This window comes from Oryctolagus cuniculus, chromosome 7 (assembly GCF_964237555.1).
Source record: "Oryctolagus cuniculus chromosome 7, mOryCun1.1, whole genome shotgun sequence".
Lineage (NCBI taxonomy): Eukaryota > Metazoa > Chordata > Mammalia > Lagomorpha > Leporidae > Oryctolagus > Oryctolagus cuniculus.
This window is the reverse complement of record NC_091438.1, coordinates 18,883,774-18,899,766: the sequence shown is the minus strand read 5'-3', so window position 1 is coordinate 18,899,766 and position 15,993 is coordinate 18,883,774. Positions and strand designations below refer to the sequence as shown.

Here is a 15,993-nt window from a genome sequence, read left to right as displayed (position 1 = left end):
GCTCTCTCCCTACCATGCCAGCTGAGCCCTGTGCCCCATCTCAGCACTTGCTGGCTCCAGGACACAATCCAGGGACCACTTTGGGTCCAGCAGCTGCTCAGATGTGCCCAGTTCTACAAAGGGCTCTTTCTAATGTATATGTCAACTTAACTGAACAACAACTCCCCCAGTTCAAAATGTGAATCGCTTCAAGAATCATTTTCCCAGGGGGAATACTGGTGGCATTTTCAAATTCAGTGAGACTTTACCTTTTTCAGCATGCTGTTGCAAATGTGGCTTATTCAAATGCACACAAATGCTGCCACCTCTGTCTGGATTATGACAGAGCCCAAGACTAGGAAGTCCTCCTCTTGTCTCACTGATGCACTCAGGATTTCTGAGCATGTGAAGAGCTCCCCCTGCTTGCCTTGCCCAATAGGGCAGCCCCCAGCATAGCAGTCAAGATTGGGATTGAGCAGGGACATGACCAGACCTTTAAATCCTGATGGAAATGTGCCTCTCCTCCGAGGTGAGATGAAGGAAGGGGTTAGCCTGTTTATTTAGGATTCAGATGAATTATTTTACTTTCTTTGTCCTGATAAAAAAAAATTCACCCACCAAAATTTACACATTTAAATGTTACTATTGTGCTATGCAGTTACCTACAAGAGGACCCAAGAGACTCAGATGATGTGTTTAACATTTATCTATTTGAAAGAGGGTTACAACTAACTGATAGAATAAATAAAGAGGAGAGTGATCCAACATGGGAAGTGAGATACTCAGCAGACTCATAGAATGGCAGATGTCCTAAATAGCACTCTGGCCTCAGAATCAGCCCTAAAGGTATCCCGATCTGGCTGAAAAGCCCATGAGAGTATTTCAGGCATGGAAAGCCAAGACACTCTGGCAAAAAGATCTCTGTGAGTGAGATCCCAGTGGAAAGAACAGGTCTTCAAAGAGGGAGGTACCTTTCTCTGAAGGGAGGAGAGAACCTCCACTTAGACTATGACCTTGTCTAAACAAGATAAGAGTCGGAGAACTCAAGGGGCTTCCATAGCCTTGGAAACTCATGACTGGTGCATAGGGAGATTACTGATGCCATAAACAGGAGTGTCAATTTGTAAAGTCAACAACAGGAGTCACTGTGCACTTACTCCTCATGTAGGATCTCTGTCCTTAATGTGCTGTACATTGAGGCTTAATGCTATAACGAGTACTCAAACAGTATATTTCATTTTGTGTTTCTATGGGGGTGCAAACGGTTGAAATCTTTACTTAATGTACACTAAACTGATCTTCTGTTAAAAAAAAATTATCAATTCCCAACTTGACTCTCACTGGGATTAAACATGACAATAGGTCTGATCTGATTTCATCATCATTTAAAAAAAATCATCTATTATTTTTCACTTTATGTTTCTGTGTGGGAGCAAACTGTTGAAATCCTTACTTAATGTATACTAAGCTGATCTTCTGTATATTAAGATAATCAAAAATGAATCTTGATGTGAATGGAAGGGGAGAGGGAGTGGAAAAGGGGAGGGTTGTGGGTGGGAGGGACGGTATAAGGGGGAAGCCATTGTAATCCATAAGTCGTACTTTGGAAATTTATATTCATTAAATAAAAGATAAAAAAAAAGAAAGAAAGAACGAGGGTTACAGAGCGAGGGAGATCATCTATCTACTGATTCACTCAGAGCTAGCCCAGTCCAAAACCAGGCATGTCAGCTGGGTCTCCCACAGGAGTGGCAGGGGCTCAAGCACTTGGCCATCATCTGCTGCTTTCACAGGGAGCTGGATCAGAAGTGAGGCAGCTGGAACTCAAACCAGTGCCCATGTTACAGGCGATGGCTTAATCTGTTACACCACAGTTTTGGCCCCTCAGATGGTGTTTTGAAAAACCAAATTTGCTGCTCAGGCAGGAGAAGACCCACCCCACATGCCCTCACCCCCACGTCAGGGCTCCCCTGGAGTCTGAGTGCCCCACTCCCAGGGAGCCTTCTGTCAAGACCTAACTCCCTCTCTCTGCTCCTGTCCAGCTTCAGCATTTTCCGAGCGGTACTTGGGCCTCCATGGACTTGACAACAGAGCGTATGAGGTAGGTGTGGACAAAACTGGTTTAATTTCATGACATCAGTCAGCCCCTCTCTCCCATCCCTTGAGCCCTAACCCACCTGTAACTTTCTCCCTTATTCTGAGGCCCAGTATAGCTTTTTTTGGTTCATTCTACTTCTATAATAGGGCTTCCAAGAAGCAGAGAGCACTGAGAACATCTCTGTTCCTACCAAGTCCTTTGACCGTCCATGTTTCTGGCTTCTCCACTTTGGGAGGCTAAGCTGCTGACTGCACTACGGACAACGCCTCTGTTCTGACCTACTCAATCAGAGCTGTCCAGTTGACTCAGTGTGGCCTTTCATCAGCCCTGTGTGGGGTGGGAGCCTGCAGCACTGTGCAACCTTGAAGCTTTTCCATGGATAATGGAGTGGAGTTTGCTCTGGGTGTCATCCCCCAAGGGCACCTGTGATACACTGACCTTTGGGACAACTCCTTTTCCTCCTACACCAAGAGCTGAGCATAAAAGAAAGCTGAGCTCTGCTGTACATTTCACTGATGTGTAGGGCTTCCCCTATACCTCAGTTCCCTTCCCCATCGTCACACATTGCCACCTGCCCTGCAGCCCACTCACTCTCGCCCTTGTCCCTGCAGATGACCAAGGTGGCTCATCGAGTGTCAGCGCTGGAGGGACAGCAGTTTCTGCTCATTCATGCCACTGCTGATGGTGAGGACCAAGAGCACTCACCCCGGCGTAGCTGCTCAAAGTACCCCCCATTGTCGTGGGGTGGGTTTTGATAAACACTTTCTTTTTTTACAGAAAAAATTCATTTCCAGCACACAGCAGAACTCATTACACAACTAATTAAGGGAAAGGCTAATTACAGCTTACAGGTACTGTATCCATATCTACTTTACCTATTTTGTTTTATGATTGGAGTGGGATGTTTCTTTTCATGGAGAAAATCTGATAGTGTTCAGAACATCGGCACAGGAGTATCTGCTGAGATGCAAAGTTGTTGGGAATTCACATCAGATCTAAACATTAGCACAAGCTTACTCCTTCTTCCAGACCAGCACTGAGGCTGTGATTAAACCCCTTTAGAAGTAACTCCCACCACCCCTTGCTCTTACCCAGGCCAATGGGCAAGGCTAGGGACTGTTAGTGGGTCCTGGGCAACACTGCACAAAGTTCAGTGCTGGCTGCATGTCCCACATCATCTATGACTTACCAGTATTAACAGTGCTGCCCAGAATCCAACTAAGAACATAGCACTGTACAGGGCTGCTTCTAGAAGCTTCTTTTATTTCCCACTTATGTTTTGATTCCTTTAATTTAATGGGAGGGTTCCTTAGCCAGGGACCCCTCTCCTTCATAGAAGCTCTGACCAGTGCCTGCCTCTGTCCCCAGCATTTCCAGCCCATGGAGGGCCACATGGGGTGGGGGTATACAGAGAGCTTCTGATAAAAGTGATTTTGGCCTGAGTGCTGAATGGGAAGGAAATTTGTATGCACTTGGTGGATTCCAAGGTAGATCTCATGACAGCTGATGAATTCAGTCAGCTGGGAGCTGAACAGCAGTGTCAGTGAAAGGGACTCACTTCTGCATGTGTGATAGAGAGCGTCCTGACAGACACTCACTGAGTTAATAGCCTTGACCAGGGAAGACCTGAGGCAAGAGGACACAGGCTTCCTGCACTATGCCTGTCAAAAAAAAAAAAGGGCAGAGTGGACAGAGAGAGAAAGGTCTTCCTTTTGCCGTTGGTTCACCCTCCAATGGCCGCTGCGGCTGGCGTACCGTGCTGATCTGAAGCCAGGAGCCAGGTGCTTCTCCTGGTCTCCCATGCGGGCGCAGGGCCCAAGCACTTGGGCCATCCTCCACTGCACTCCCTGGCCATATTAGAGAGCTGGCCTGGAAGAGGGGCAACCGGGACAGAATCCGGCGCCCCGACCGGGACTAGAACCCGGTGTGCCGGCGCCGGCCAGCACTATGCCCTTTTGTACTATGTGATGTTTAATTGACATGTGATAGCCTAAACTCATTAACAAATACTTAAAATAAAGGTGAATGCCACCCTCTAAAGACATAAAAGGAAGACAGGATTCACAGCATAGAAAGCAGTCTGGATAAAAAGCCCATAGAAGACCCAAGATGGCTGAATAGGAAAAAAAAAGTGCTGATTTTGACCAAGAAAGCCAGAGAAATAAGGAAGGAACTGCATTTCCAGGGGACTGTCAGAAGTCCTTGGCACACATAGCATACACCTCTGGATATTCACTAAACATACAGGCATTCCAGTAAGCCATAAAGGCACATTTCCAAGAATAAAACTTTCAGAAGAAATACCAAGTATTTTTCCAGATCTGTAAAACTAAACCTAGAAAAACAAGAAACATGAACAAGGAAGACAGTATGACTCCCCAAAAGGAATACAGTAATACTTCAATATTAGACTGTGAAGATGAGGAGGTGGACAAAATCCTTAAAAAGGAATTCAAAAGAATGATTCTAAGAGAACTCAAAAACACAACAAATCAATCAAATGACTTAAAGAAATCTGTACATAGCATAGGTGAGAAATTCTCCTGGAAGATATAGAGATTAAAGAAAAATAAATATTTCATATTTAAAATGAAGAATCTACAGACTTAGGTAAAAGAAAGGATATCCAAGTAGAAGGTTCCAAGATGGCGGAATATGGAGGGAGCTTACTGTTCTAGCCCAGGAACAGATAGTCTAAAAAAGTGGAGATAGTGGGGCCTCAGAGAAGAATAACTTTACTGAATTAGAGGCACACAGTGGACCTACGTGGAGGGTGTGGGTGCCCACAGCTCGGGACTCCAAGAGCCAAGAGCCTACACACCAGTGCTGGAAAGTGAGGTGAGATGAGACCGCAGCAGCCCAAGCCACTGGTGAAAGAGTGGCAGGAAGAACCTCAAAGGAACGAGGCTTTTGAAGCCTGATGGGGGGAAGCATACCAGCCAAACTAGAGGAGGAAAAAAAGGACAAGATGGACACGTTTCTCTCTGATCAGTTTACAAAGGTGTTCTGTGACAAGCTGATAGAGTGGGTGCCATTTTACACATACGTAACAGCTGTGCCAACAATCAGCTGCATGGAGACTCCTGACTCTGGTGGGCAGACGCCACAAGCTCAGGGGTTCCTGGTTACCAGGTGAGAGACATTGCTGGGGAAGCTGAACTTACACTGAGGACTGAACAGATCCTGTGTGTGGTCCTTGGGACACTGCAGATGAATATTATAGTCCCTGGGGCTAGCACTCAGGCACTGGTCACCACTGAGGAGAAGAACTCAGATTAGCAGAATATACTTCCCTTCTTATAAAAAAAGAGAGAGAGAAGATTTACCACGCCAAACCTGGGTGTGTCACTTTAGGCACACCCTTAACCCTGGAGAACTGAACAGAGCTCTCTGGCCACACCCACTACAAGCCTCTAGAGATTCACTGAAAGCAGACAGTCCACTTATCTACAGTCATAGTACAATGAGAAAAGCCACCACAGTGGTGGTGGTGGTGGTGGGGAACCAAGTATCTCTACAAATGCCAAACAAGAAACACAAAAACTCAAGAATAAAGAAGACAACATAAAAGAACACGACTCTTCAATACAAGATTATGAAGATAATGAGATGCAAGAAATTGATAAGATTATATAGAAGTAATAATAATAGAAAAATAAGAAAATGCATAACCTACTGAAATCAATGCAGGACATGAAAGAAAACCATGAATTGAAATCTTGAGGAATTAAATTGAAATGAAGAATTCAATAGAACGAATAAAAAATGCAGTGGAGAGCCTTAAAAACAGAATCAGTGAGACAGAAAAGTTGCGGGATATAAAATCAACATACAAAAATGGCATTTGTATACACAAATATGCCATGAGTAAGAATTTTAAGAGCAGTCCCATTCACTACAAAAAAATTAAATATCTTGAGGTAAATTTAACCAAAGACATGAAAGAGCCCTGCAATGACAATTAACAAGAGACCTCGAATAGCTAAAGCAATCTTGTACAACAAAAACAAAGCCGGAGGCATCACAATACCAGACTTCAGGACATACTACAGGGCAGTTGTAATCAAAACAGCATGGTACTGGTACAGAAACAGATGGATAGACCAATGGAACAGAATTGAAACACCAGAAATCAATCCAAACATCTACAGCCAACTTATATTTGATCAAGGATCTAAAACTAATTCCTGCAGCAAGGACAGTCTATTCAATAAATGGTGCTGGGAAAACTGGATTTCCACGTGCAGAAGCATGAAGCAAGACCCCTACCTTACACCTTACACAAAAATCCACTCAACGTGGATTAAAGACCTAAATCTACGTCCTGACACCATTAAGTTATTAGAGAACATTGGAGAAACCCTTCAAGATATTGGCACAGGCAAAGAATTTCTGGAAAAGACCTGGGAGGCACAGACAGTCAAAGCCAAAATCAACTATTGGGATTGCATCAAATTGAGAAGTTTCTGTACTGCAAAAGAAACAGTCAGGAGAGTGAAGAGACAACCGACAGAATGGGAAAAAATATTTGCAAACTATGCAACAGATAAAGGGTTAATAACCAGAATCTACAAAGAGATCAAGAAACTCCACAAAAACAAAACCAACAACTCACTTAAGAGATGGGCCAAGGACTTCAATAGACATTTTTCAAAAGAGGAAATCCAAATGGCCAACAGGCACATGAAAAAATGTTCAAGGTCACTAGCAATCAGGGAAATGCAAATCAAAAGCACAATGAGGTTTCACCTCACCCCGGTTAGAATGGCTCACATACAGAAATCTACCAACAACAGATGCTGGCGAGGATGTGGGGAAAAAGGGACACTAACCCACTGTTGGTGGGAATGCAAACTGGTCAAGCCACTATGGAAATCAGTCTGGAGATTCTTCAGAAACCTGAATATAACCCTACCATTCGACCCAGCCATCCCACTCCTTGGAATTTACCCAAAGGAGTTTAAATTGATAAACAAAAAAGCGGTCTGCACCCTAATGTTTATTGCAGCACAATTCACAATAGCCAAGACCTGGAACCGACCTAAATGCCCATCAACAGTAGACTGGATAAAGAAATTATGGGATATGTATTCTTTAGAATACTATACCGCAGTAAGAAACAACGAAATCCAGTCATTTGCAACAAAATGGAGGAATCTGGAACACATCATGCTGAGTGAAATAAGCCAGTCCCAAAGGGACACATACCATATGTTCTCCCTGATCGGTGACAACTGACTGAACACCAAAAAGGAAACCTCCTGAAGTGAAATGGACACTATGAGAAATGGTGACTTGATCAGCATAGCCCTGACTGCTAATGGACAACTTAATACATTATCCCTCTTAGTATTTTTTTTGTCTGTTCTACTTAATATGACTGGTTTAATTCTGTAATTATCACACAGTTATTCTTAAGTGTTGAAAATTAACTGAAATGTGATCCCTGTTAAACATAAGAGTGGGAATAAGAGAGGGAAGAGATGTATAATTTGGGGCATGCTCGGGCTGACTTGCCCCAATTGGTAGAGTTGGAAACATACCAGGGGATTCCAATTCAATCCCATCAAGGTGGCATGTGCCAATGCCATCTCACTATTCCAAGTGATCAATTTCAGTTCACAATTGATCATAATGAAAGGACTAAGAGTCAAAGGGAGCACATAAACAAGTCTAGTATCTGCTAACACTAACCGATAGAATAAATAAAGGGGAGAGTGATCCAACATGGGAAGTGAGATACTCAGCAGACTCATAGAATGGCAGATGTCCTAAATAGCACTCTGGCCTCAGAATCAGCCCTAAAGGTATCCCGATCTGGCTGAAAAGCCCATGAGAGTATTTCAGGCATGGAAAGCCAAGACACTCTGGCAAAAAGATCTCTGTGAGTGAGATCCCAGTGGAAAGAACAGGTCTTCAAAGAGGGAGGTGCCTTTCTCTGAAGGGAGGAGAGAACCTCCACTTAGACTATGACCGTGTCTAAACAAGATAAGAGTCGGAGAACTCAAGGGGCTTCCATAGCCTTGGAAACTCATGACTGGTGCATGGGGAGATTACTGATGCCATAAACAGGAGTGTCAATTTGTAAAGTCAACAACAGGAGTCACTGTGCACTTACTCCTCATGTAGGATCTCTGTCCTTAATGTGCTGTACACTGAGGCTTAATGCTATAACGAATACTCAAACAGTATATTTCACTTTGTGTTTCTATGGGGGTGCAAACGGTTGAAATCTTTACTTAATGTACACTAAACTGATCTTCTGTAAAAAAAAAAAAAAAAAAAGAAATTATCAATTCCCAACTTGACTCTCACTGGGATTAAACATGACAATAGGTCTGATCTGATTTCATCATTTAAAAAAAATCATCTATTATTTTTCACTTTATGTTTCTGTGTGGGAGCAAACTGTTGAAATCCTTACTTAAGGTATACTAAGCTGATCTTCTGTATATTAAGATAATCGAAAATGAATCTTGATGTGAATGGAAGGGGAGAGGGAGTGGGAAAGGGGAGGGTTGTGGGTGGGAGGGACGGTATGGGGGGGAAGCCATTGTAACCCATGAGTCGTACTTTGGAAATTTATATTCATTAAATAAAAGATAAAAAAAAAAGAAAGCAAAAAAAAAAACATTATGGAAAGAAATAGAAAACACGGAAAAGTGGGAAAATCATCTATAATATCAAAATGTCCACACAACCCCAAGCAATTTACAGATTCAACATGATGCTAATCAAAATATCAAAGACATTCTTCTCAGATTTAGAAAAATTGACCCTAAAGTTCATATGGAAAAAAAAGACCCTGAATAGCTAAAGTAATTGTAAACAATAAAAGCACAGCTGAAGGCATCATGGTATCAGATTTCAAGACATATTACAGGACAGTTATAATCAAAATAGCCTGGTACTGGCACAGAAATACATATATAACACATTAGAAACCCCAGAAATTAATCTATGCATCTGCAACCAACTGATCTTTGACAAATGTGCTAAAATCATTCCCTAGAATAAAGGACAGTTTCTTCAAGATATGATGTTGGGAAAATTGGATCTCTGCATACAGAAGTATGAAACAAGACCCTTGCCTTACACCTCAAACAAAAATAAACCCACAATGGATCAAAGATCTAAACCTAAAACTTGTGGCGCAGTGGGTTGATGCTCCACCTGCAGCACCGGCACCTCATATGGACACCGGTTCTGGTCCCAGCTGCTCCTCTTCCAATTCAGCTCTCTGCTGTGGCCTGGGAGAGCTGTGGAGGATGGCCCAAGTGCTTGGGCCCCTGTACCCATATGGGAGACTTGGAAGAAACACCTGGCTCCTGGCTTTGGATCAGCTCAGCTCCTGCTGTTGCAGCCATATGGGGAGTGAACTAACAGAAGGAAAATCTTTCTCTGTCTCTCCCTCTGTCTGTAACTCTACCTCTCAAATAAATAGAAATCTTTAAAAATAAATAAATAAACCTAAGACTTGAAAGCATCAAATACTAGAGGAAAACATACTGGAAACATTGCAAGACATTGGACTAGACAGACTTTTTGGATAAGGCCCCAGAGAAACAGGCAATAAAAGCAAAAGTAGACAAATGGGATTGTATCAAGCTAAGAAACTTCTACACAGCCAAGAAAACACTCAACAAAGTAAAGAGGCAACCAACAAAGTGAGAGAAAATATTTGTAAACTATATATCTGATAATGGATTAATATATAAAATACATAAGGAGCTGAGAAAACAACAACAAAAAATCCAGTTAAGAAATGGGCAAGACATGAAAAGGTAATTTTCAAACGATGAAATACAAATGGCCAACAGACACATGAAGAAATGCTCAGGATCACTTCCCGTCAAGGAAATGCAAATCAAAACCACAATGACCTAACCTTACCCCAGTTAGAGTAGCTCTCATATAGAAATCAGCAAGCAATAAATGCAGGATGGGATATAGGGGAAAATGTACCCTAATCCCCTGTTGTTGGGAATGTAAACTAGTATAGCCATTGTAGAAGACAGTATGGAGATACCTCAGAGAGCTGAAAACAGATATACCATATGACTCAGAAATTCCACTCCTGGAATTTACCCAATGGAAATGGAATTAGCTTATGAAAAAGTTATTTGTAACCCCATGTTGACTGCAGCTCAATTCACAATAACTAAGATATGGAATCAACCCAGATGTCCAAGTAATAACTGGATAAAGAAGATGTGGTATATATATAACATACACACACACACACAATGGAATACTACTCATCCATAAAACAGAAATGAAGTCCTGTGTTTTGCAACAAAATGGATGCAATTGGAGACCACTATTCTTAGTGAATCAATAAGCCAGACCCAAATATTATGTTTTCTTTTATTTGTCTTAGCTAATACAAAGTACCAAAAAAATGTAATGTATGGGTGAAATTTATATCGTGAGAGTTTTGTTGTTGTTGTTAATAGCCTTTGTATATACTCCTGTGGAACACTGGTCTGTTTTCTACTTGTTAAATTCCTTATTTCATGGAGGATTAAGCCTGTGATTATAAAGTAAATTCAAAGTTTCTTATTGCAAACATTAAAAGGAAAAATGAAAAAGGAAGGTAGGAGTATCATTCTGTTTAAAATTATACATGAGGGCCGGCGCTGCGGCTCACTAGGCTAATCCTCCGCCTAGCGGCGCCGGCACACCAGGTTCTAGTCCCGGTCGCCCCTCTTCCAGGCCAGCTCTCTGCTGTGGCCCGGGAGTGCAGTGGAGGATGGCCCAAGTGTTTGGGCCCTGCACCCCATGGGAGACCAGGATAAGCGCCTGGCTCCTGCCTTCGGATCAGCGCGGTGCGCCAGCCGCGGTGGCCATTGGAGGGTGAACCAACGGCAAAGGAAGACCTTTCTCTCTGTCTCTCTCTCGCACTGTCCACTCTGTCAAAAAAAAATAATACATATGAAATCTATTCTGAATGTGGGCTTCCAAGTCAGATTTGGTCATCATGCATGCAGAATCACTTATATAGAAGTGGCATAGGGGGTCTGTGGTGTGGTGCAAAGGGTTAAGCTGCGCCTCCAAGGCTGGTATCCCATATGAGCACCAGTTGTGTCCTGGCTGCTCCACTCTGGATCCAACAGCCTGCTAATGCACCTGCGAAAGAAATAAAAGATAACCAACATACTTGGGTCCTTCCACCCCCATGGGAAACCCGGATGAAACTCATAGCTTCAGCCTGGCTCAGCCCTTGCCATTGCAGCCATTTGGGGAGTGAACCAGTGAATGGAGAATTCTCTCCCACTAACTCTTTCAAATACCTAATTTAAAAAAAAAAAAAAAGGGGGAAGTGCACAGTGCTTATGGGAAACAGGCCGTGTCATTGCAGAAGTGATAGAGTAAGTAGAAACCACCCTTGGCATCACCGACACAGCAGCAACAAGTCTCTGTTCCGGCTTTCTCCAGGCACCAGGCTTTCGGCCTCAGTGTTTTACAGGTATCCTATTGTTTAATTCTCACAAAATTTCCTGAACCAGATTATCAACCCATCTGACACACCTGGAAACCGAGGCCCAGAAAAGTTAGTTATCCACAGCCATACACTGAGTGTGTAGCCAGGCAGGCTGCCAAGGCAGGACTACAACAGGGGTCGGCACATAAAGGAGAGTTTCCCACACTCAGAGGGTTACTCTGATAGCTCAGAATGGCTCATAATTCCTAATGCCCTTGAGAGCTGGCTGCAGCCTCAGTAGACCTGAGGCGTGTATCCAAGTCGCACATTCAATGAGCAGATGTAGACCAGGAAGAGCCTATTGAGTGAGGTGTTTTCTCATTTATTCCACTATTCTGATGGGCTGCCCACTGCATATGGCGGGAGCGAGGTGACATGGGTGAAAAGAGGTGTAGGGAATGCTGGCTGCTCTCTCCAAGCAGGTGGTTCATTTCCATGCACAGGAGAAGGCGACTCCAGGCAAAGCTTCCAGGAAGAAAGCATTTTCAGCAGGACTGACACCATTAGGAAATTGGTTTTGCCAACTAAAATTCAGGCTTGCATGGTCCTGGGTCTCACTAAGCTCCTCATCTCTTGTGTGTCCCCAGGAAGGGTAGACTTTTATTAACTTCTCCCTGCCTCCCTCACAGATATACCCAGATGAAAGCCATTACTTTAATAGCGCCTTCCTCAAGCAGCATCTATACCGGTCCATCATCAACTTCTTTGTGGAATGCTTCAGGATTCAGGACAAGCTACCCACAGTCACAACAAAAGAAGATGAAGAGGAGGACTAGTCACAAGTCAGCTGGAAGCACAGACGTGGCTCTTTCTACAACTATATGCAACTGAAGAATTTCCCTGCCCCTCTCTCTCCCCTTCAAGGGGTGGGTGGGGGCAGCGGTGTTCACATTCCATAGCATGTGTCTCGGATACTGAAGGCAGCTTTGCTTGAGAAACAAGCTCCTTCCCCGGGTGGAGATGCGCCATGGGGCGTGATGGCTTCCACACTGCCTGGAACATGCCACATCAACAACATCGCCTCCTCCTGGCCCTGCCATGGCTGGCGCATCCCACAGCCCCTCCCCCAAGGAACAAAGGAAGGACAGATGGCAGCAAGGGCTCACTCGGAGCCCACAGGAAACCAGCCCTTAAATTCAAGCTATCAAACAGTAGCATTAAGACCCACCCTCTACATTAGAGTACTGTGTTCATGTCCACAGCATTACACCCTGTCTGATATAACTGTGCCAAGCAAACAAAAAGTGGAAGCAATTATAGCACAATTGTTTTAACAGTGTGTGTTCCTCTATTGGCTTGCTCCTTTCTGTAATTAGGAGATCTGACCTCATAAGGGGCTGCCCCAAGAAAACAGACCCTTTTCTGTACAAAGTACTACCATAGCTACACTAACGGTTAACCTTATAGAATTCATTCTTATTTTTCTGTGCTTTGGAAACTTCACACTCCATTGTCTCTGGTCATTGGTTGGTTTTTTTGTTGTTATTTTTTTTGCTTTGTTTGCTTTCTTTTCTTTAGTCAATATGCACCCGTTGGATTAAGGGGTAGATCAGAAGTAACTGCTCTCTCCCCAAGGTTATGGAGACATTGCAAACACTGAGGGGGGAACACCCAATAGGATTCACTAAAGGAAAATATATAATAAAAGCTCTCTCCCACTGAACTGCATTGGGATATGGCTGTATATTCCCCATTGTCTACTTACACATATACTTCAAACCATCCTTTTCCTTCTTGATCAGTTCTTAAGTCTTTTCAGGTGACATTTGGTTTAAAAAAAAAAAAAAAGCGTGGATTCCACCCCCCAGGTCTGCTGTGTATGTTCAGGTCACTGGTGTCCTGAAGGGAAGTAGGGGAATGTGTCTGTCTCCAGTCCCGGGGATGGCTCACTGACCTTCCTACCATAAGCCTCAAGGTTGAAGCTGTTCTGCATTAGCCTTCTGAGATGCACGCTGACCAAATGTACAGCCGATGTTCCCAGTGTATATTTCATTTTGTTGTATATAAAGAAAGGAATGTGTGTCCAGCATTTGTGCAGTTGCCCGCCACCTCCCACAGCACTAACCTTGTGTTGAGCTTGCATGTGGACACTCTTTGGCTGATCTGGACTCTCTAGAAATGCTAGTTTGAAATATATCAATGACCATCATTTCCTTTTGAGCTTGTTGACAACCTGAATGTCAGTACTGATTTCTCCAGCTCCTGTCCTGCTGGGAGTGTCCCTGACATCCTGTCTGCAGAGGAGATGTGTCCATGTCGCTTTTTTGGTGTTTTGGGGTTTTGGTTTCATCCATATGAGCTTTGAACGTCAGTTGTACTTGGGTCGGTTAGAAGATTTCCTATTCCAGGACTTTTTGAAGGTGATGCATCACTATCTGTGAGGAGGACCGACCTGAATGCTACCTGATCATGCTTTTGCTGTTTCAATGGGCTTGACCAACTGCAAAGCCAATTCGTTCTGAAAGGGGAAGTCAGTTCTGGGCACAAGATCTGGTCAGAGGGAAGTGGGATGTGGCATGGTAGCATTTGTTCATCCATGGAATAAAACATTATTTTACCACTTGGATTGCTCTTTTCTTGTTTCTCCTCCACCATCTAGCTCATCTTAGTAAGTCTGCAAGGTTTCTCTAAGTTTTTAAAGCACCCACTGGGCCTCACCATGACTGATACATTACCATAATGATCCTATTATATGTTAAAGAAAAACTGCATCCTCCAGAATATTGATAGTTAAGAGTGATGGGACAAACCAAATACATTGAAGTCCCAAATCAATCACAGAAAATGCATTTGAGTTCTTTCTTGAACATGTTAAGTAGGAGATGGAGAGAGATTCTCTAAAATGGAGAATGAAATTGATTTTCAGTTGAGGCCATAGCTTAGCTAACTAGAAAACTTTAGAAATGCATCTTTATTTTGTTGTTAATTCAATAAATCTGCAGTAAACATGGCCTAGCCCTAAAGCAGAGGCATTGATTAATAAATGCTTCTAGATCATTGAGCAACCACTGTCTTGGAGACCACAGCTCAGCTCAATTACCCCTGCCAGAGAAGCTGACTCTGGTAACCCTTCTTGATCAAGATTCAAAAGCAGAAGATTTTTTTAAGCCAGAAGCAGCAAATGTCCTAGGAGTCCAATGAGCTCATTTGCCAACAGCATCACCATGAGCTACCATAGTCTCAACTAAAGGACGCTAACTCCCCATCTTGCTTTCCCATTGCTGAATCCATTCTTCCTAGACAAGGGTCCGATTTGTGGACAGGGTTGATGGTTGACCAAGAAAGCAAATGTTCCAACTTCTGAAAATCCTGGGTACAGCATGACATGATGGCCAGTCTAGACCCAAGGAAGGACGCTGAACACAACCAGGGAGGACCACACAGTTCCCTCATGGAAGGTATCTAGGGTGGCCTTCAGGAGGTACCTGTGTGGCCTCATCAGCACCCTGCAGCAGCTGCTGGGCTCCCTTTGTGGCCTGAAGTCTCCCCATGTCTTCCCTGTGTTGGGCATGAATAGCACAGTTTTTATTTTGGTTTTTAAACCAGCGTCTAAAATGTTTTTAAGAAATCTCAACCACACGGCAGAACTTGTGAGGCACCTCTGAGTTTCACAGCACCCAATGAGCACAGCCCCTACCCATGGGCTGAAGCTCTGTGGCATTTCCCAGGACATGGGCACCCACATATGCTGGGGGTCCTCTGTCTCCACTGGCCAGAAAACACGCCCCCTTCCTCCCCCACTAAACTAATAGTCCCAAAAACACTGATTGTGTTAAGGGCCTGATTGCCTTCAGGAAGCTCCCATTAAACACCCCAGCACTGTCCCAAAGGACACTGTCAAAAATCTCTCTTGGTCATCCTTCAGCACAGGGTGTGTGAGTGCTTAGAATGTGCCCTGCCCAAGAGAAAGGAACAGGAGCCTGGTGAGAGACTGGACAGGCAAATGCATAATGCCCAAACCAGAATTTAAACTACAACCCACAGCCTGCAGCAACCAGCCCCCAAACCAAACCACCACCCCTGCAGCAACTGGCCCAGATGCGACAAAATCAGTAACAGATTCCCTAGTTTTTGGCCCTACTTCCAACGTAGGACCAACTGGGAAAAGCCAAATAGAAATACCAATCCTGGGGCCGGCACTATGGCACAGCGGGTGAGGCCATCACCTGCAGTGCTGGCATCCCATATGGGTGCAGGTTTGAGAACCGGCTGCTCCACTTCCGATCCAGCTCTCTGCTATGGCCTGGGAAAGCAGAAGATGGTTCAAGCCCTTGGGCCCCTGCACTTACGTGGGAGACCCTACAAGAAGCTCCTGGCTCTGGATCAGCACAGCTCCGGCCATTGTGGTCAACTGGGAAGTGAACCAGAAGATGGAAGACCTCTCTCTCTGCCTCTCCTTCTCTCTCTGTATAACTTTTTCAAATAAATAATC

The 15,993-nt window shown here is 43.9% G+C and overlaps 1 protein-coding gene across 6 annotated transcripts in view; it reads left to right on the top strand.

The window, feature by feature from the left end:
* The window catches only part of DPP6 (dipeptidyl peptidase like 6), a 1,252,024-nt gene extending 1,237,903 nt beyond the window's left edge, over nt 1-14,121 (top strand). For all 6 annotated transcript variants that reach the window (XM_051857103.2, XM_051857105.2, XM_070077270.1 and 3 more), the window contains exons 23-26: nt 2,022-2,080; nt 2,689-2,761; nt 2,855-2,928; nt 12,191-14,121. In XM_051857103.2, coding sequence (XP_051713063.2) covers nt 2,022-2,080; nt 2,689-2,761; nt 2,855-2,928; nt 12,191-12,337 — 353 coding nt within the window. In that variant the 3' untranslated portion in view covers nt 12,338-14,121. The remainder of the gene's footprint in view (nt 1-2,021; nt 2,081-2,688; nt 2,762-2,854; nt 2,929-12,190) is intronic.
* Nucleotides 14,122-15,993: the final 1,872 nt, after the last annotated feature.